General features: G+C 38.2%; 3 protein-coding genes across 3 annotated transcripts; 2 read left to right on the top strand and 1 right to left on the bottom strand.

Annotated features, from left to right (window-relative positions):
* Positions 1 to 1,684: 1,684 nt before the first annotated feature.
* Positions 1,685 to 10,315, top strand: tbc1d24 (TBC1 domain family, member 24). Its single transcript, XM_023949134.2, has 7 exons — positions 1,685 to 1,857; positions 4,671 to 5,769; positions 6,414 to 6,572; positions 6,698 to 6,761; positions 7,240 to 7,335; positions 7,771 to 8,014; positions 8,765 to 10,315. Exons 2-7 carry the CDS (start codon positions 4,781 to 4,783, stop codon positions 8,917 to 8,919), a joined length of 1,707 nt encoding a protein of 568 aa, XP_023804902.1. The 5' UTR covers positions 1,685 to 1,857; positions 4,671 to 4,780; the 3' UTR covers positions 8,920 to 10,315.
* Positions 10,316 to 12,102: 1,787 nt separating this feature from the next.
* atp6v0cb (ATPase H+ transporting V0 subunit cb) lies at positions 12,103 to 17,261 on the top strand. Its single transcript, XM_004080339.5, has 3 exons — positions 12,103 to 12,429; positions 15,778 to 15,961; positions 16,315 to 17,261. The coding sequence occupies exons 1-3, from the start codon at positions 12,357 to 12,359 to the stop codon at positions 16,517 to 16,519; spliced, it is 462 nt and encodes a 153-aa protein (XP_004080387.1). The 5' UTR covers positions 12,103 to 12,356; the 3' UTR covers positions 16,520 to 17,261.
* Positions 17,262 to 17,836: 575 nt separating this feature from the next.
* nubp2 (nucleotide binding protein 2 (MinD homolog, E. coli)) lies at positions 17,837 to 20,481 on the bottom strand. The gene is made up of 7 exons (XM_004080340.4): positions 20,332 to 20,481; positions 19,796 to 19,911; positions 19,517 to 19,715; positions 19,073 to 19,227; positions 18,705 to 18,815; positions 18,505 to 18,574; positions 17,837 to 18,053 (listed from the first exon to the last, which is right to left on the bottom strand). The coding sequence occupies exons 1-7, from the start codon at positions 20,345 to 20,347 to the stop codon at positions 17,914 to 17,916; spliced, it is 807 nt and encodes a 268-aa protein (XP_004080388.1). The 5' UTR covers positions 20,348 to 20,481; the 3' UTR covers positions 17,837 to 17,913.
* Between the last annotated feature and the right edge of the window lie 340 nt (positions 20,482 to 20,821).

Raw genomic sequence — 20,821 nt, 5'->3', positions numbered from 1 at the left:
TTAGTGGAAAAAAAAGTGGATACATTTTTTTTTAAATATTTTTTACAAACTGGTACTTGGATGACATAAATTCAGATTTCATAGTGATCTTCATGAATGAAAATATTTTTTTTTCCACAGAAATGTTTTTCATACCGGTGCAAAGATGGGTTAAACACAACATTTTCATCATACACTTACCTACATTTGATAAATTGTTTCGTAGCATTTGGGTAATTTTTGACAAAATGGTTAAGGATCCATTTCAATAAACATCTATTCATTTATTGTGCAGGAATTTAGCGTAATTACTTTTACGAGCCAAATTTCCTTTGCTCAGTCACATATGATCAGCCTTTTTTTTAAATTACTCACTTCCTTGTGACTTTTCTGAAACGCTATGAAATAAACTTATGGTATGTTTTTATGACGGTCATTTCTAGTGAGCTATGACTTGTTTAATACATGTACAGTCAGGACCATAAATATTTGGACAGAGACACATTCTTTTTAGTTTCTGTACATTACCACAGTGAATTTTAAATATAACAACTCAGATGCTATTGAAGTGCAGACTTTCAGCTTTTATTCCATGGGTTGAACAAAAAAATTGCATAAAAATGTGAAAAACTAAAGCATTTTTTGAACACCATCCTTTCATTTCATATGTGATCTATCGCCATGCATTGTCATGTGACTTGTTTAATAAACGTATATGGTCTATAGCACATGTGTCAAACTCAAGGCCCACGGGTCAAATGTGGCCCGCGAGAGCATAAAAGTTTTTTATTTCTTAAAATAAAAAATAAAAATTGGTGTGTATTTATTGAAATATCGGATTGGACAACTATGCCGTGGTACTTAAACTGTCCATATTACCTAACCTGACTGAATCAAATTTAAAAGGATTTATGCTAGAGTAACAAGCAAACATGTGTTTTCTATGCAATTGTAATTGTCACTTTAAAACATTATAAAAAATTAGTTATTTAACATGAAGGAGTAGTTAGGTTTATTTTTCATTGCATTTAGTTACATGTATAAGTTATATCTGGCCCTTTGAGGACAACCACTATGCTGATGTGGCTCTCTGTGAAAATGAGTTTGACACCCCTGGTCTATAGTATTCTTGCTATACCTGTACTCATACTCAAGTATACTTGATGACATTAACTTCAAATGTTTTGCCTTTTTTGCCAAGGGCACAAATGTATCTACTTTACCAAGGCTGCACACTTTTTTTCAAAGTCTTTCCAAATGAGGACAAGAAAAAAAACATCAACTGTACTTTTGGAGAGACCCGACAGAGCCAAACAACATTTTACCATGTCTGCTTGATCTGGGAGGCGATCCTGATTCTACAATTGAATTATCAGTAACAAGTGTCATGTGTTTGGCTGCTATGTTTTGGTTGATGCTTTGAGACCTCCACAAAGGCTGGGTTTGTTGCCCTTGTGAGGGTACTTCTTCCCTTGTCCCACTGCGATCCCTCATTTACCAAATGTTTTCATATAAACATGTAATTAGGGTTGGCATGCATCTTCTGCAAGGTCACTGTATTGTATCCAATATCTTCATTTTAAATTGGAACACAAAAAAAGATATTTATAGATTTCCCATTTTTTATTTTAACTTAAAAACAAAAAAACTAATGAATTATAAAATGTTTTATACATTAATGTGTCATTGTTTTATCATGTTTAAGGTGTAACTGTTTTAAAAGGTTGTCCATAAGGGACCAGCCCACCTGAGCTCCTCCCCTGTGCAGCCTTAGAAAGCTGTAGGCGCGCACCATGATCTGTCAGTGGAGTACACTGCGCATGCCTGGGGGAACTTAATGGCAATACTGGTTCACGTCTTAAGACGTTTGACATACAGGTGAGGAAACCCGTTGGCTCCTTTCTAAATGACTGTGTAGTGTTTGCTCATTGGTATTTTCCTTTTAGTTTTGCGTTTATCTTTGGTGTGTCGAACGCTTAGTTAAAATAACCTAGTCAGCATGTCAATTAAATGAATCTATTAATCGTTTTTTTCTTTTCTGACATACATTTTTTAGCTGTGGCGGTAGCTGAACTGCTGTTGTGTTGTTTTCATGTCTGTCGTGTCGGTGTATGCTATTTGGTGCGTGTTGTGTGGTGAGTGAGGAGGTCGTTAGCAGGACAGGAGCAGCTAGCTTAGTGGCTAGCTTTGCTAACCCGTCAGTCTGAATGGAACCGCGGTTTGCTCGGGCTAAGATAAATGCCCCCGTTAGGTTTGGCGTCTACACTGGTATCTAAACGAGGCATTAGAACGCCCTTCTAACCCTCGTTTATCGATTACAAATTGAGCAGCTCTGGTTAGCTTTTGTGCAGTCGTTTACCGCACCTGTAGTGTTAACAGAGCAAATCTGCTTTAGGTTTCAACCTATAAAAAGAGAGAAATTATCCTCAGTTGACAAATTAACATGTCAGACCATCTTGGATCAAAGCAGAGGTTCCTATAAACTCCTTATCTTTATCGATTCGCCTGCTAAATTAGTTTTTGTTTTTTAATATAAGTTCTGTTAAGTGACATTACTGCCAATAAGAAATTTATTTGAGGGCCCTGCAAACATTTCATCTTTGGGCAAAGTGCAGAGGTTTGAAAATTAGATTATTATAGAAATAACATGTACTAAATACGTAAATTCAATTTATAAAACTTTTCAATATTTGTTTTCAAAAAACAATCTTAAGTGTTTTATTAATGATATTTGTTGTAAAAAAAGAAGAAGAAGAAAACATTTCTGACAACCTGAAATACCCTTTGGGTGCACTTACTGCTATTAAGGGACCATTGGAATAAAAGATGGGCATTTTGGGGACGTTTGTGGACCTTTGTTGCAGGCTGATAAAGTCTTTTGGATTGCCTCTACTGACAGTCTGTTAGCTACACTGAAATATTATGTAAAAGTGGCAGCTGTAATATTTACTCATGCTCTAGTAAACTGCTGCTATCAGAGAAAACCTGAAGTCCAGAGGAGCATTCATTCATTCATTCATTCATTCATTCATTCATTCATTCATTCATTCATTCATTCATTCATTCATTCATTCATTCATTCATAAATGAGTTAAAAAATACCATTACAGTACATTACAACATTTGCTGCTGCAACGGCTCATTTGAAGACTTGTTCTGCTCGAGGATATTATATTAACTCATTTATTTTGGTTTGAGCTACGCTAATATTGTTAGTAACGTTCTGATTTAATGTAGTTAAAAAAGGAAGAATTGTGCTCCATATTGGTTACAGTGTAAGCAATTCTGTTCTGTCTGAACGCTTGATTTATGATGCTGTTTACTGTCTTATGGTCATCTGCAGTCAAATCATTGATTGATTGAGAATTTTAGGCATCAGTCATTTATTTAGCTCATTGCTTGTAAAAACCACAAACTGATCAGATTAGGCATTAGTGGAAAAAAAAGTGGAAAAAAAGATTTGTATTTTTATAATTATTTTACCAACTGGTACTTGGATAACATGCATTCAGATTTCATAGTGATCTTCTTGAACGAAAATATTTTTTTTTCCACAGAAATGTTTTTCATACTGGTGTAAAGATGGGTTAACCACAACATTTTCATCATACACTTATCTACATTTGATAAATTATTTTGTAGCATTTGGGTGATTTTTGCCAAAATGGTTAAGGATCCATTTCAATAAACATCTATTCATTTATTGTGCAGGAATTTAGCATACCAGTAATTATTTTTACGAGCTAAATTTCCTTTCCTTAACCCTGCGACAGACTGGCGACCTGTCCAGGGTGCCCCCTGCCTTCGCCCACAAGCGGTGGGCGAAGGCAGCCCCGTGACCCTGAAAGGGAATTAACTGAAGAAGATGAATGAATGAATGAATGAATGAATGAATGAATGAATTTGCTGAGTCAAATGATCCGCCGTTTTTTGATTGGTCACTTCCTTGTGACTTTTCTGAAACGCTATGAAACAAACTAATGTTTTTATGACGGTCATTTCCAGTGAGCTATATGTGATCCATCGCCATGCATTGTCATGTGACTTGTTTAATATCTTGAAAAATGACTTTATCACTATCATTATGAGCTTATTAAATGCTCACAGAGATGAGATGAGCAAAAAAACGGTTCAAAAGGAGATGGGTTTTATTTTTAGATTACGGACAATTTCCAATTACAAGCAAATTACAGACTCGTCCACATTATGAGTATTTGTGTGCAAGTAGCTTTGGATCTGTTCTTTTGGTTCCATGATCTGTGACAAACCTTAAATCTACTGGTTCCAATTTACAGATGTATTTTAGGTGAAACTGAAGTCTTAAGAGAGATTTAAATATCAGTTTTGCAAGAAAATATTTAGCATATGCAGACTGGATATATTAAAACATGCTTGTCATCTATTTCTAATGTGATGCTGGGAGAAATCAAACTTCTCTATTGTTAAAAGTGATCAATATGCTGTGTTCTGTGAAAATCCTGTTCTTATTGCAGACAGATTTTTCTTTTTAAGTTCTAGATGTTTTGCCTCTTATCGAAGAGGCTTTCTCAGTTCTGAACTGAGAGGCGAAATGTCTCCAACTTCTGAATCCAAGTCTAGATGACCCTTTTTTTAAAATCTTTCCTGCTTTTGAACCATTTTGAGTCAATGAGAGTTTTCACAGACATTCTTGTGTGTGTTTTTTTTTTTAGGAAAAAAATATGGGAAGATAACCAACACGCCATTCTGTGGAGGATAGGTTTATACCTTGGAGCATATACCCTACCTTTGCAACTCGGGCAGTCCTGAATTGTCCGTCACTATGGCTGAGGAAGACTATGGCAGCTTTGTGGACTGGACCCAGATGGGGGACCTGGCCAACAGCAGTGGACCCACAAATGTGGACAGTAAGGACCTGAAAGAGTTCAAACAGATGGCTCGCCAAGGCTATTGGGCTAAGAACCACAAACTTCGAGCACAGGTCTACCAGCAGCTCATCAAAGCCATTCCCTGCCGCACAGTCACTCCAGATGCAGAGGTCTACCGTGATCTTATTGGAGATGCGGCCAATAAGAAGCCCTCCACCCATATTCCTCTGCCAGACTTTGTAGATGGGAATCCAGTTCCACGTTATTGCCTGAAGACGGACGCCGTGGCTTCAGCTCATCGGATCATTAACTGCGTCGCCGGGCAGTTTCCGGATATCTCCCACTGCCCAGCACTTCCAGCTGTCACTTCATTGCTCCTTCACTTCAGTGCAGATGAAGCTCAATGTTTTGAGCAGGTCAGTCGCATCCTTGCCTGCAACGAGCCAGGCAAGCGGCTGCTGGATCAGACTTTTTTGGGCTACGAGTCTAGCTGCATGACCTTCGGCGACCTGGCAAACAAATACTGCGCCCCTGCACACAAACTCATTGTTGCTACTGCCAAGGATGTGTTGGAGGTCTACTCTGACTGGCAGCGCTGGGTGCTTGGTGACCTGCCTTTTAGCCACGTAGTCCGAGTCTTGGATGTCTACCTGGTAGAAGGCTACAAGGTCTTGTTCCGCGTGGCTATTGCTTTGCTGAAGTTTTATCGCAAGCATAAAGTAGGGGGTCATAGCGGGCAGGGAAACCAACAGCAGCTGGATTCAGGAAAGATTAGGGCAGATATTCAGGCATTTATCAAGGGGATTGCCTCCACTGTTACCCCTGACAAGCTGCTGGAAAAGTCTTTCTCCATTCGCCTGTTTAGCCGGAAGGAGATCACACTGCTGCAGCTCACAAACGAGAAGTCGCTGCAGCAGAAAGGCATCACTGTCAAGCAGAAAAGGTAAAAAGTTCTACTAGAAAATAATAATAATAACCTGTTCTCGTTCTTTGTTTGTTTTTACAAAATTTCTGTCAGAAATATATTTTTAATGACTCTGTGTTTCATATGTTTAGATATTACATTTTATGGGATATTTTTGCCTAAACAAATCTCCCATTGTCAGTGTCATATCTCCTTTAATTTGATTTAGTTTGTGTAGCCAAAAGTCGTCTTCTCCAGTTTAGTGAACATTCTTGAGCAAAATTGAAGATACTGTGGACTTAAAATAACTCTGCAGTGTATTAAGAATGTATAAAGCCAGCACACTTAATAGACAACAGCCTGATATCTGGTGAAAGCAACATTTTCTGTGTTCTTCTGTTTTTATTTTCCCATGTTCTTTGTGTTGTCCTCTTACAGTCTTTTTTTCTTTATTTTGGGGATTTTTTGTGTTCTACTCTTTTCTTTTCTCCATCTTCTCTCTCATCACTGCTGTTCGCATCGCAATGGCTCTGGTTGTTTCACAGTTGTAGGTGGGTTCTGTTTTCTGACTTTTATGAATAATATAGCTTTCATACAGATTGTTTGTCCGACTGAGCTAGAGTCAATCAAAACGTGAAGTTGCAGACTCCAGATTCTTAAAATGCGACAATATTTGCTTGCAGGCGGAACGTACAGCTGGCTCTTAACCCTGAAACGTTCTCCTCGGAGATCGTCAGTGCCAAGGAGATGCACGACATCTGGTCATGGATTCCCGAGCGCTTTGCCCTGTGCCAACCAGAGCTGCTCTTCACCACATCCACCCATGGTTGCAGCCTCAACAGGTATCCTTTCCCGTATTTTCCCTCCTATGATGAATTGTATTCATGACTTTCTGTCACCTCAGATAGTTTTGTCAATTATAAAATGCTGGAAATGAAAAACAAGTTTGTTTTGTCTTTTCTTCTAGATTTTACTCTCACTGTGAGGGCCATGAACCAACTCTGCTCCTCATCAGGACTACAGCTGGGGATGTATGTAGCAAAGATTTATCTTGATTACTTTTATTTGATGTTTTTTTCTCTCGTTTTGTTGCACTAAATAAAGCACTAGCATAGAATAGAGATTTGGTCAAATCTAACTCAAGATATTTGTCCTCCTCCTCCTGATGATATATAAATGTATTTTGTGTTTAGGAGTACAGAGCAGTTTTAAAGTGTTGCAGGGAAGTAAAATGCATGATGGCCTGACTGCTCTAGCCAGCTAATTATTTTGTTAAATATCATTATTTTGTTTGCAAAGAAGATTTTATTTTTATTTTTGTCCGTCCTTCTGAATCCATATGAATCATGTGACCAAGTCTTGTGGACTTTATGAATGTTGACCTGATACAGGCAGCTTTTCTCCAGAAGCAATAATATAATATATTTTAAATTACTTTAAAAAAAAAAGATTAATATGGGTCAGGGGTAATATTTCTACCTGTTCATTATTTGTTTCTTTTAAATCCAGGTATGCGGAGCATTTCTGTCCTCTGATTGGGAGGAACGAAAGCGAGGAGGCAATAAATTGAGCTTCTTTGGTACAGGGGAGTGTTTTGTCTTCAGAGTAAGTTTCTTTTCATTTTAACACTCCAATGTTGGTCATTTATTTAGTTTTGACTCATTTTGGACAGATATTTTTTATCTAGAGCTGTACCCATTCATGACCACCAGGGGTCACCATCGATCCTCAGTTAATACTTTTTCTTTTTTTTTTTTTTTTTTCGTGGTTACTGACATGTTTCCTTCGAAAAATCTGTTTAGTAGGTCACAATCTACTGAACACTGAGGTTATTATTGTAAACATTCAGTTGCTTTGGTTTAGGTGCATTTTGCTTCTATTTTTATAGCCTGAGCTAGAAATAGTAAAACAACAGGTTATCTGAATAAATAACACTATTCATGAATGCACATCTGTTGGCTGTTTCAGGTGTATTAAATCCATAGCACAGTCCTTTTGTCAGGGTTAACGAAAACCACTTCATCTATTACCCCTTTTTAGCTGAAGCCAGAGATGGAACGCTACGAGTGGGTGGTCATCCGCCACCCGGAGTTGGCTTCCAGCATAAAGACCGAGGGTCAGGAGGACACGGCGTCCCCTGAGGGTCAAAAGGCAGAAAACAGCTTACAGCAGCCAGACAAACCGGCCGGAGAGCTTTCCCCATTTCTCTCTGCTCGCCACTTCAACCTCAACTCCAAGAACACGTCCATGTTCATGGCAGGAAACTTTGACTCCATCATAGTGGGTGAGTGGATTATGAGAGTGGGCAGGAGAGGATGGAACCCTCAATGTGTAATTTATCCTAGATTACAGGGATGATAATGAGTGAATAAAATCCTTCAGGTCAGGTATAGAACAATAAACCCTTCTTTCTAGGTTTGTTTCACTAATTTAAAAAAATAAATTGACGGAATAACATGTCTACCTTTCAAATCTGATCAAATAAAACAGGTTAACCTAACAATAATTATCTTTTTTTTATCTTTCTCACTCTCTAAAATGAAAACAAAAACTTGTTGGGGGTTAATTATATAATTGTACGTTAAATTTAGAAGAAGTTACACAGGAGTGTCACATTTTTCAGTTCCCTTTTTTGTTAAAGACATGCAAATAACTATAAATAAACTGGTCCCCTTTTCTGATAAAATGTCGACACTACTCCTGTTCAGGATTACATTTCAAAAACTTAATGGAAGTAAACCGAGAGCTGCGCTTGACCCATTTAGAGACCTTTTTCAAGTTTGGTTACCTTTAAAATAGAACAGATATCACCTCCTTTCTCTTTTTTTTGTTTCCTGAAGCGTGTTTACGTTAAGGAATTTTCACCAGTGCGTTGTTTCACTAAGAAAGCATGCTTAGTTTTGGTTTAAAAAAATGGTCATGGAAATGTATTCTCTTCAGATATCCCAGAGTTTTATCAGCATTTTTAAGGTAATACGTTTGCTAAATGTTAGCCTTCTTGTTTTGTAAATTCTGTCCCTTTCTGCTTGATCAGGTGGAGGAGAGGGCAACGCTCTGTACATCGACTCTGAGCTGAACCACGGCCGCACGGGCAGGTGCACCACCTTCGACAACCCGCCCCTCTGCTCAGAGAGCTTCCAGGTTTCACTTCTAGAAGTCTGGGGCTTCCAGGATGCCATGGCCCAATAAAGCTGAACACATGAGAAAACCACTCGTCGATCAAATTTAATGTCATGTGAATTTTAAGCATCTTAAATCGGATGTTTTCATTTATCCAAAGTCTTCAAAGGCCACAGAGATGCAAATCAGACTGGAAATAAAGTTTTGATTACTTTCTATTTATACATAAACCTTATCCACGTGTTGGTGTATTTAAAAAAAAAAAAAAGGTATTTCTTGTTTATTTTTGTAATATGGTGGGCTAATGAAGGTAAATTGGTATTGAGTGTTGAAGGTAAAGTGTGTTTTTTCTGCTCATATTAATTCTACATTATAGTCTGTGGTTTATCTGAGCCAATCAAAATCAGTGGAAATGTGTGTTATCAAGAAAATATTTATCACATCTGGTTAATAATCTGAATTTTCCCAGATTGTATATCAAGTCTCTGTTGTGGCGTTGTCAAGTTGAACCGGGTCAGGCAGAATTTTTTTGGTGGGTCCTGTCAAATTTTCCTTTTTCTAAAGTATTGTTGAGAAGATGTGACTAATGAATAAATGGAGTAAATGTTTGTGAATATCTATAGTAGCTTTTGGCTGTTATGAATATTAAATCATGTCAGATTGTTTTTTTTTTTTAATCTACAATGATTCACTTGTATGGTGTGTGTTCAGTTGGGTAACACGTTGAAGAATTCAAAGTAAAGGAGAAGAATGTGGTGCAAAGGAAAAAAGTTCTAATAATCTTGTGCTTTTGTCATTTGTTTCTGACCTTTCCCGTATGCAGAGAGTAGTTCAAAGTATTGATAAAATTAGGTGTCTTATATGTTTGTATGGATGTAAAATGTTTATTGCAGAAAATGCACATGATATGATACAGCATAAGTTCAGTTGAGTATTTTTTTTTTTCTTAAGGTAACATTTCTTGCAGATTCACTCATGTCAGATTGGCTGCTTCAGCATGTTGTAGATTGTCACATAAAATCTCTAATTGCCTTTCAGTCGCCCGACTATGCAGACTTCTTAACCTGTGTCGAACTTTACAGATGGTTGTTGCAAAATGCTGAACTTTGCAAATGCAAGACGTCTTCACAAAAAGGAACAGATTGTGGTTTTGCATTGGGGAGAAAAGTCATAAAAGGACTTTTAAATCTTGTTTGCTATTTTTATGCAGGAACATTAGCAACATGCGCTTTATTTTGAAAGTCGAACACATTTGAGTAGAACTGAAAAGTATAATCTACTTTCTGATTAAATCCCAGAACAGTTTTAACTAGAAAATGTCAATGGAAGCTGAAGTATTATGTTTTGATTTAAACCACTAGAAGTACATGACTGTAGAATTACTTTGATGTCCTTCTTGAGGCATCTTTTCTATTTTTGTTTGGATGCTTTTGTGGAAGTTGGCGATGAATATATCTGGAAAATATTTCATTGTCATGAGTCATTTGTCTACAACAGAAATATCTGCTGAAGAATTCATGTCAGAGAAGCTTAACGTCAGAGATCGAATTGATCTTAAATCAGAGGCGCTCTGTCTGCTAGTTAACCTTCTCAATGCTTAGGCAATTTATTAAATTTGCCCGCAAAAACCTGCCAATGCATCGTTGTTTTGCAGAAATGCATTATTCATTTGTGTTGGCTGTGTCTCGGCCTAATGCATGGTGTCAAATAGTAAAGGGCTATCGTAATTCCTTATTTACATTAAGAGACTCTGACTCCGTCTTTCCAAGACTGTTCATTCAGGATTCACACTCGGCTAATCGCACATCCACTTCTATTTTTAGCTCCTCCTTTGGGTGTTGGTCTGGCACATCTCCTGAAAACCTTGCTTTCCCGGCTCGAGGAGTAAGATGCTTAAGTGTTTAAGTCTACACTGAGATGGGTCTTTCTGTGATCAAGCCCCCGCCCCACGGTGCCATGTGTTCACCACTGATGAATTACAGACTTACTGGGGTTTTCCCCCCCCCTCTTTTTCAAAGATTTATTGTGTAAATGTTGCATGTTATTTTGGTTCATCAGATGAGGAAAAATATGAGAGAGGCTTGGTTTGTTTAAGGATTCTACAAAAATCATAATGTCACATAGAGGTACTGTTTAATGTGACAGCACATAGATCTACAGGCAGTGGAAATGTGGGGAGTTTACTTCCTTTCAGCCCACTGCTTAATGCCAGTCTGGGATAAGAGGAATCACCCAAAACAAACAGGAAACAAATGCGTGGGACCATAGCGATCACATTACAAAGAAATGCTTACAGACAACTGCAGAGTTCCTAACCCCTCGACACAACAGGGAAGTGCATTCTGGGTGGAGTAGATTACATGTATTAGAAACCTTAATCAATAGTATTCAGTCAGTCACAGGAGAAGACAAAATGAATTCCTCATTCTCCATGACCTCTTTAACAGTGCATCAGACAGCAGTGCTGCTGCAGGGTGCATGCTCCTAGCTGCAAAATGAGGCCTCTGGCTGACAGAAAAATGTTAGCCAAGAGTCTGGAAGGAAGGGTGCTTATGATGCATCTAGGGACGTGTATCACGAGGGTTAGGGCTTTTCCGTGATGCTGGGGGAGGGGATGTGTGGAGTTGAAATGACTTGGCAATGCAGAAGGAAGAAGGGGTCATCACAGAAAGAGGGAAAGGACACCATTCCAAAAATCTAAACAATGCATTGCTTCTCGAGACACATAAACATATTACATGTGGAATGACACTGCATTCAGTCCAAAATGGGTTTTGTAATAATATTCCCTAAGACACAATCTATAGCAATGTTATGAGGTGTAGTTATTGACGTCACATTTTGACGATGCAATATCAGTTTTTTTTGTTTTTATTTATTTTTTAATTAAATATTGTGCATGTTTTTATTTGATGGCTTCAGTAATACAGTCAATTCTTAGATTTACGCTATGTATCATGGTACATCCACTAAATTGTTCTTCCTTTGAAAGGTGAATACGTAGATATCAAAGGGAAAGCCTGCAGTCGACTATACCAAATTTGCTTCTTGTGGGGGTGTAAACTAACCCATGCATTTTTGAGAGGAGGGTATTTTTAAACTTTCTGAACACGATACCCTGTGTGTGATTTTAACATTGTAGGTATTTTTATGTACTTTGAAAAAAACCCAAAGGTTTTTCTTTCTTTATTTCAATTTTTTAATCGTTGACCCCTCTCGTCACCTTCACTGTAAAACTAAGTGGTTTTCTCCGAACGGCCAGTCAGGTGATACTTTCCGCCTCGCCATTTTGTGTTGCTGCGCCGGGTATTTATCAGAAGAGTCGTGACTGCTCCCCTTGCACACTGTTAGCTAGGTGGCAGAACGGTTTCAGTTGTATCCACTTTTGAATAACACGTCTGTGTCCTTCAATTGACTCCATTAAGTGCGATTTTTTTTTTAGATTCACCAAAAACGATTATTTTGTACTTTTAGTTTATTTTGCTGTGAGTTAGCGTCTCTACAGGATGTCGAGCCAAAGCCCAGAATACTCGCCGTTCTTCGCAGTGATGGGTGCCTCTGCGGCTATGGTGTTCAGCGGTAAATACACTTCCTTGTTTTACGTATTTTTTTTTGGTAATATGTTTGTTTAATTTTATTCACTTTAAGAAACCATTTAGGGAAACTGTCAACCTCTGCTTAGGACGCGATGGTAGCTACTTTGCTAGCTTTACTAACGTTGCAGTCCTTGCTGTCATTCATTTGGTCTTACAAGTAAAAATATTGTAAATTATACTTGTATTGACCTGTTAATTTTGTTAACTAATACACATTATGGGTGTGTATACAGCGAGCACAGAACGGGCAAGACTTGTCAAAGCTAGTTAACCAGCTGATGACGACTACAGAAGTTAGCTTGTGTAGTCGCTAGCCACATCCAGATGCGTGCTTTAAGCGGAGGACATAAACCAGGATTTCTTTAAAGGTTTTAAAGAATATTTAGTTTCAAGTGAAATACAATTTGGTTAACCGACAGCTCGGTTGAATTAGACTGTTAGGTTGCTGTCTTAAAAGATGACTATATTATATATTTCAACGAATCATTAAGTTTGGAACTTAAGTGTAAAGCGGTGATCGACCAAAGTGTATTCATTCTCAAGCTAATGTAGTCACACATTAATTTTTTTAACCTACAAACTATATGTTTATAGTGTAGTAATTTATTTTGATATACAATGACTGCACCCCTTTTGAAACAAAACTACATTTGGTAACTAGGTTCAGCTGGTTAACTTCCTCATTGCTCAAGGTATGACACGAGGTCACATGATGTTCACATGAGACTGCTGACTTGAACGAGCCACTAGCTTCCACAGCAACATGGCTTTAATCTTTTGGTTTGAATAAAATGTACTACATAATATAGTGGTGTTACTTGTTGCGGGAAACATTTGCATGTGGATTTCATAATCTGTTACTGCTCAGATTTGAAATGAAAGGGCTCCCGGTCAGACAATTTACATTGATTTGGCTCATCCTAAAACATGTGACATGACTGATCGCTTAACAGAAAAAAAAAGTGCTTTTAAAGCAAAACAAAATAGGAGATAAAAATTGGTTTAGGTACACTGCATTTAAATAAAAAGGATGATCTGTCATGTTCATACAGAAGAAGCTCAGTTAGGTTTAAAAAAAAAATTCTTGCCCACTTGTACTAGAAGCAAGTTTAACAGAACAGTTTTCAGGAATTTACATTTTGTGTTAATGGGAAATTGTGGCATCTGTGTGGTTCCTTTTTGCTTGGCTGTAATCTAGTAACGGTGGGGGCATTAAATGAAATTCAGATTATGGTAGAAAGAAGAGATGTGACGGTGAGTGGGGAAATAAGATTTGACACATGTGCCATCATCAAGTTGCCAGAATTTCCTGAAAGTTACTAAGTGTAATGATATTACTGCTATAGAGGGTAAGTAGTACTCAAAAGATTTTTTTTCTTTTGCATGGAGTCATGTGATTCTTTTCTGTTGTGGTCTCAGACGTCTTTCAAGTTTGTTTTTTCTTTAAAGAAAAGTCACTTGGATTCAACTAAACTATAGCATACTCCTGTTTTTTGTATTCGTTGTATTAAATCCCAACCTTTGACTAGTTTCCTTAATGTTCACATTAGGCATGTGACACGTTCTAGAACGAGCATTTAGCCCATAGTGTTCACACTGGACAAGCGGGGAGGGGCTTCCTCTTTGTCTTGTTTTAACTGTTTACTAGCACATGTCCATCTATCTTGGAAGATGCTTGGTGCTAAATATCAAAGTGGTGCAAATCTTGCAAAAACGATTGTCACTTCCGTAAATTTAAAAGGACGCCATCCATACATCCCTACCAAACCTGAGTCCCTGATTGGTCTAAGTTCAACCTGGTTTGACTTCAATAACCGCATTTTGTACGTAGAGCCCAAAACAGTCGAAGAAATGCGAGCAGTGATGCACGAATGCGAGCGTTTTGGAAGTGGTTGCATGCATTAGAGGGCAGTGTGAAGTAGCTCAACAGGATGGTCTCTAAAAAATGTTATACCATATACAATAATTTCTTTACATCAATGTAGTCATTGTGTAGTTTTTAATAGGGTTGTTCAACAAATTAATCGTTATCTGCATGTTATATATTCATGTTAAACCTTTGTCTTGTGAGACAAATCACATACAAGATCATAAACCACCTCCTACTGTGACATCCAAAGACGTCACAGGGGATCCCATATTCCAGTTTCTGCAGAGGGTAACCTGGTAAAAGCTATTCACCTAAGATGAGAGAGGATTAGGATTAAAACCCAGAGCTTTTGCCTCCACACCTCTGCAGAAAATGCTATTCATTTTTAATAATATGGATTCAAGTATTTCTGTTCATTCACAGAGATGAGAGCAGGTTAGTGCATTAGGCACAGTATTGAGCTTGACCTGTATAGGTTATTTATACACTAGGACATGTTGATTTGTTTTCACTAATGCAGTAAACATGAGGTGTGTGATGTTTGAAACGGTCTCAATTGTACGAATCCTCATACCAGGAATGGTTTTAATCTGAATAGTTGCTAAGCGGGTTCGGTTTTTCCAGGACCATCCCCTATTTGCGTGAAAACAGCAAAGCAAATAAATGTAATACAGGGCACCTCCGGCTGTATGAACAAGGCCGCCTCCTGGTGATCTTTCTGTTCACATTTAATCATCATCAGTATGTCTGCTGTATCCAAGGAAGGATCTTGTTGGGCACATGTGTATCTGTTAACCAGAAGAAGCCACAAACGGATAATTGTCCTTTTTTCTTTAATGGTTTTGACCTTCGATTGGATAAATAATAAATTTTGAGAACAGTTAATATTAAAATGTTATGCTTATAAAGTACTAAGATGATGGGATGCGAGTAAGGCTCTGTAAGCTTTCACTTTTTCTACTGTGTTTAAAAAGGCCTGTTTTTCTTTTTGGCACAAATTCCTGAAAAATCTTGTCAAACAAGTTCTAATCTGCCTAATTACACATCATGTTTTACCAGGCTGTGTTAGTATTTATAGATGACCTAATCTGCAAATCCTCAAACTGAAATACAAGCTACTGCTACTTTATATCTTTTGGGGGTTTTTCCCCGTAAGAGTAAGCAGCACTGAGCCTTCATTCTCTTGTGCGTCATACTTGACGGATCTTGTATTGCTGAGGAAGCTTCCACTTAGTAATATTTTTCTTTAACTTGACACAATTTGTGGTTGTTGGGTTGAAACTGGGAAACTAACCAGATGTTGTGTTTTGGGTTTTTTCTTTCTTTCACTGGAGGGAAGGGAATCTGTTAAAATTCTTGCTCCATTTCTCATTTCACTTCTGCTTTATTCTACCTTCTAGTTTCTGCAATGACCAAGCTGGCCTGAGTTACTTAATGGTCTGATTTTCTGTTTCCTTTCAGCCTTGGGAGCGGCCTACGGCACAGCAAAGAGCGGCACAGGTATTGCTGCAATGTCTGTGATGCGGCCGGAGCTCATCATGAAGTCGATCATCCCAGTGGTCATGGCGGGTATCATAGCCATCTATGGCTTGGTAGTAGCAGTGCTGATTGCCAACAATGTTGCTGAGAACATCTCCCTTTTTAAGTGAGTATTTGACATTTAGTTATTATGACACATTTCCTTTTATTTTTTTAAGTCAACACAGTTCTATTTTCAATTTAGACTCAAAATATTGATCTTCCAACTGAAGATACACTCAGTTTTATTGAATGAATGAAAACCTGCCAGTGTTTCCCAAACCCTCAGAATTTGTTCCTGTCTGGACATTGGTCTGTGGTTTAACAAACTTTCAGTTTTGTTGGCGTTTTCAAATGTGTGCGATTTGTTAGCAACTTCGCGAAACCAGCAGCGATTTTTCTGAACTAAAGCAGTTGGTTGATCTGTCATGTGAAATATTTCCCAATTGTGCTGACTAACATGCATCTGTGTGTGTGTAGGAGTTTCCTCCACCTTGGTGCTGGGCTGAGTGTGGGCCTCAGTGGGCTGGCAGCAGGCTTTGCAATCGGCATCGTGGGAGACGCAGGCGTGAGGGGCACAGCTCAGCAGCCCAGGCTCTTTGTGGGCATGATCCTCATCTTGATTTTTGCTGAGGTCCTGGGTCTCTACGGGCTCATCGTTGCTCTAATTCTCTCCACAAAGTAAACGTTTCAACGTCTCCTCAACAAAATCACCCATTTAAGTTGCTGCTGGGGGGAAAAAAGAAAAAAATTGCCACACAAGATAAAAGAAGTGAATCTGGGGTTTAAAAGAAAACATAAACATCCAATGGTCTTATCATAAAGATGTGTACAGTCATCCCAATTTGATAGTCAACTTGTAAATGCGCAATGTAGTGATTTGTTCGTCTTGTATGTGTGTGTGTGTGTGCGTGTTATAAACAGACTGTATAATAATTCATTTTCCCTCCACTCTTTTCGGGCTTTGAGGCCAAACGAGGCGGCTGAGCCTCGGGTCTGTAAGAGCTGACCACAGGCCGGCGTTTTTTCCTCCTATCAACTTGAGAGTTGGTGTAATTTCTGAATACGTCTTGAGAATCTGTAAAGAAAATTGTGTATGGACAATTTCTTCCCCACTGTTTTTATTTATAAATATGTTCATTGAACTATTAAATGAAAACAAATTGTCCAGGATATATACATATTTAAATATATACATATCCATATAGATTTAATGCACTGTGGGTTAATTGTGAAAAGTTGTTGGAATCCCTCCGGATGTAACTTTTTTTTTTTTGGTTCGATTAAGATTGCCTTTAGTATGTTGCTGGTGGAGTGAGAGTTTTGTGTGTAGCTGTACTCTAATCATTACGCAAACATTTCCAAACCATTGTAGTACCTGTTTGCATTAAAGGTGTGTGTGCCCACGTTGGGTCTCACAAGTGTAATTTCCATTTTGCATTTTTCCATCTTTTATTTTCTTCTTCGTCCAGTTTCAGCTGTAGTTGTATCAGAATCCTGCATGGCATTCAAGGTTTTGTTGCTGCCAGAATGAGTACGCAGAAAATTTACCCATGATCCAAAAGTAATGTCTACATGTGGCTGTATGACTAAGAAAAGTAGTTTACAGAGTTGGTGTGCATTTTTTTTCATTTTATTTGAAGGCAGTTGGATTTGACAGTGTAAGTCCTGGAAGTGAAAGCCGTTTACTGATGAGCCAGCCAACCCTGTTGAAGTGCTGGTTGAAATCAGGTGTCATTGTGAACATCTCCAATTAAACAAGATTCCAACTTTAGTTTGGCTTCTAGGCAATGGATTGTTTTCAGTACAGCATATTTTACTGCGCCTTTTTATGTGGGCCATCTGACTTTATATTACAGAAGCATTAGTCAAAGGTTGCTTTCATTTTTACAGCGTTTACCTTCTGAAGAGCAGAAGTCTTAAAACCGCAGGAACTGCGCATGCAGCACTGATAACCACACAAATCTCGTGCTTTGGGCAAAGAAAACAAGTGACAACACGATCAGAGATGAAACAGGATTTATGTTTAGTCATGTAAACCCCATTCTCTGTTCTAATGTGTACAAAAACTAAATTATGTCAGTCATTTTCAAGGCTTTTGAGCAGAACTTGAGAAATACTGCTGATGGAACTGAATGTGGCACTGTTAGGAAATGACTCTGCAAAGTCTCTGCCTTCTTCCACGCTGGCGCTGAGAAGAGGATCCAAGGGCACAGAACCTGAAATGAGGACAAAAATCACTGTAGCCAAAGAAAATGAAGCATGTTAATGACTATTTAGTAAAAACTAATTCAGAGTAGTAATTTGCTAAATAAAAGGGTCTACGGTTGGATAAAGCCAGCGTCTTTGACGCAAGGAAAACTAGATCAGTACTTAATAAATTAGTTTTCAGGGAAGTAGCCACTGGGGAAGTAATCTCTTAATTACACTAATAATTATTGATTACCTTTTCTTTCTGAAATACTCATGCAATTCCAGAATCTGGATCAGCAGTTTTCTTAGTCACACAAACCCAAGTCTAATTTTACCTATTGCATGGATAGAACCAACCTGGATGATTCACAATCTGAGTCATAAATGTCACCAAGGAAAAATAAAAAAGGTGACAATAGTGACACCATGTGGCCACAGACCAGAACTGCACATTTACATTTTTTTAAACTGGCTTACCTAGAAACACTGATCCAGTCAGTTTGGCCAACTCTTCACCACCACCTTTGGAAAATATGTTTGTGCATTCCTAAAACAAGTTAATTGAACATATTTACTCTGACCACACTGAACAATATAGCAGATTTAAGATGATTAAACACACAACCACAGATGGCCTCTATGTAGGTATAGTTGCATGTCATGACTGCTTTACTCACAGTGCAATGTGGACAAACGAAGCCACTCATGTTTTCTACAATGCCCAGGATCCGAACACCTGTCTTCTTGCAAAAGGTGATCTCTCTTCTCACATCCCCTGTTGACACCGCCTGTGGCCGACAATACACAGCTCAACACAGTAAAATGGCTCACAGCTTTTCTCCTAAACCATGAATACTTAATATCAGCTCATCTGTCAGTGTTAAAGTTGCAGAACAACACTGATACAATTCCTTTAAAAACGACTAGGCAAAATAATGAGGAAATAAATGTATATTTGGCCATTTGTCTTTTTTGCTGCATTATTTGGTGATTTTTCCACTTAAATCTTCGCTTTTGGAAATACAGGTTTGTAACTGTTGCCCACCTGAGGTGTGGTTACCAAAACAGCTCCATCTACTCTGTGTTTTCTGAGGTTTTCCAGGACAGCCAAATGCTCATCAGATGTCCCTGGCGGGGTGTCCACCAGCAAGACATCCAGCTCCCCCCATGCGACATCTGACACAAGCTGGGCAATCATTGCTGCGAGACAAAAAAAAAGTTCAAAAACACAAAAAAAAACTGATCCTGGGGATATACGTTTGTCCAAAGACATACAAATCTTGAAATTCCAAGATGAATAAATATTAAAGTTTATTTTTGATGTTTCCAGTATTTTTTTAAGAATACCAACTGTATAAAATTAGCTAAAGTTGATATATCTTATCAAAAATTAACATATAATTTTGAAATACCTTTAGATAATACAGATTGATTATACACCGACACAAAACGTAAACTTTAAGAACATGGCATGTATCTGTGTACGTACCTGTTTTTTTTGGTCCTCTCCATATGACTGCCTCATCTGGATCTTCCATTAGAAAACCAATAGACATCAGAGCCAGGCTCTTCTGTGCATCAGTGTAGACAGGAACCCACCCCGAGTCACACTGATGGACGTCAGGTCGGCCCACACACAGCATCCGAGGGATGCTGGGACCACAGAGGTCGACATCCAGGATGCCAACCTGAGGACCACAAAGTTTTACAAATGTTTGTTTACATTTGAAAAGGGTCACGGACAGATGTTTGACCTACAGCTGCTCACCTTCTTCCCAGCATGTTTGAAAGCCAGAGCCAATTCTGTGGTGATGGTGCTCTTTCCCACTCCCCCCTTTCCTGACAGCACCAGAACAACGTGTTTCACCAGCGCCAGGTTGCCATCTCACATGAAAAGGAAAAATATATTCAAATCATCAAAATTTACCTATTTTACATCAGATCAATGTCAAAATATCAGGCGAATCAAATTGATTATCAATGAATGTGTCAATTATTTGTGCCGGATTAAAAGTTGCATGCTACGTTTGTTTAAAGTTTTACAAACTATTAGGATGAATCACATATATATTGACGTTTCTAATAACATAAAGTTGTTAAGGAAATCTCTTAAATGCACACAAAAACAGGTTTTGATTATGAGCTAGTCAGTTCCGGATTTCCTAATCGTCTGTAGCTCCAGTTAGCATGTGCTAACAAGTTAGCTAGTTTGACATCTACCTCACGACACGAACATAAAGCTTTTGTTACAACAACTGTTTGAATGAACCACATATTTAACGTAAACTTGTTGTTTGTACCTACCACCGGCTTCTGCCATGCTTCAAATAAAAGGATAACAACACCTATTGAGGCTGCAACGTGCGCACGGAAGATACACAACGAAGTGTCCGTCAGGCACCAATCAAACAACAGATTAGTGTTTTTGCCCCACCCCTTTTCCAAAACAACCAATAGGCTAAAAAGTCCGGATGAATGAGCGGCCTATGGCACAGGAAAATGCGTTCAAGTGCTCCACTTACTGTAGTACTTTTTAACTCCATGACGAACATCCAAAAAGTCCAATTTTATGCAATTTCTGAGAAAGAACGAAAATCCTTATTGTTAATTTTTAAGATCTATAATTCATAATAGTAATTTTTTTCAAAACCCAAATTTCAATGCACATTTTTACGTTTGTGGTTTGTTTTTCTATACTTTACCAATTACGAAAGGAAGTTCATTTTGAAATATTTGATAGGAAATGTTCGAAATAACGTCACATAACGTATCCAGTTCTCCAAAAAAACACAAT

This window comes from Oryzias latipes, chromosome 19 (genome assembly GCF_053564925.1).
Source record: "Oryzias latipes strain Hd-rR chromosome 19, Olatipes_Hd-rR_3.1".
In the NCBI taxonomy this organism is placed as follows: domain Eukaryota; kingdom Metazoa; phylum Chordata; class Actinopteri; order Beloniformes; family Adrianichthyidae; genus Oryzias; species Oryzias latipes.
This window is presented reverse-complemented; position numbering and strand designations above follow the sequence as displayed.

Excerpts from the sequence above, each read along its gene's own strand:
- tbc1d24 (XM_023949134.2), top strand. The coding sequence starts at position 4,781 with ATGGCTGAGGAAGACTATGGCAGCTTTGTGGACTGGACCCAGATGGGG. Across the intron at positions 5,770-6,413 it reads ATCACTGTCAAGCAGAAAAG|GCGGAACGTACAGCTGGCTC; the intron begins GTAAAAAGTTCT and ends ATTTGCTTGCAG. Across the intron at positions 6,762-7,239 it reads TCAGGACTACAGCTGGGGAT|GTATGCGGAGCATTTCTGTC; the intron begins GTATGTAGCAAA and ends TTTTAAATCCAG.
- atp6v0cb (XM_004080339.5), top strand. The coding sequence starts at position 12,357 with ATGTCGAGCCAAAGCCCAGAATACTCGCCGTTCTTCGCAGTGATGGGT. Across the intron at positions 12,430-15,777 it reads TGCGGCTATGGTGTTCAGCG|CCTTGGGAGCGGCCTACGGC; the intron begins GTAAATACACTT and ends GTTTCCTTTCAG. Across the intron at positions 15,962-16,314 it reads GAGAACATCTCCCTTTTTAA|GAGTTTCCTCCACCTTGGTG; the intron begins GTGAGTATTTGA and ends GTGTGTGTGTAG.
- nubp2 (XM_004080340.4), bottom strand. Across the intron at positions 18,575-18,704 it reads TCGTTTGTCCACATTGCACT|GAATGCACAAACATATTTTC; the intron begins GTGAGTAAAGCA and ends AACTTGTTTTAG. Across the intron at positions 18,054-18,504 it reads GACTGGATCAGTGTTTCTAG|GTTCTGTGCCCTTGGATCCT; the intron begins GTAAGCCAGTTT and ends TCCTCATTTCAG.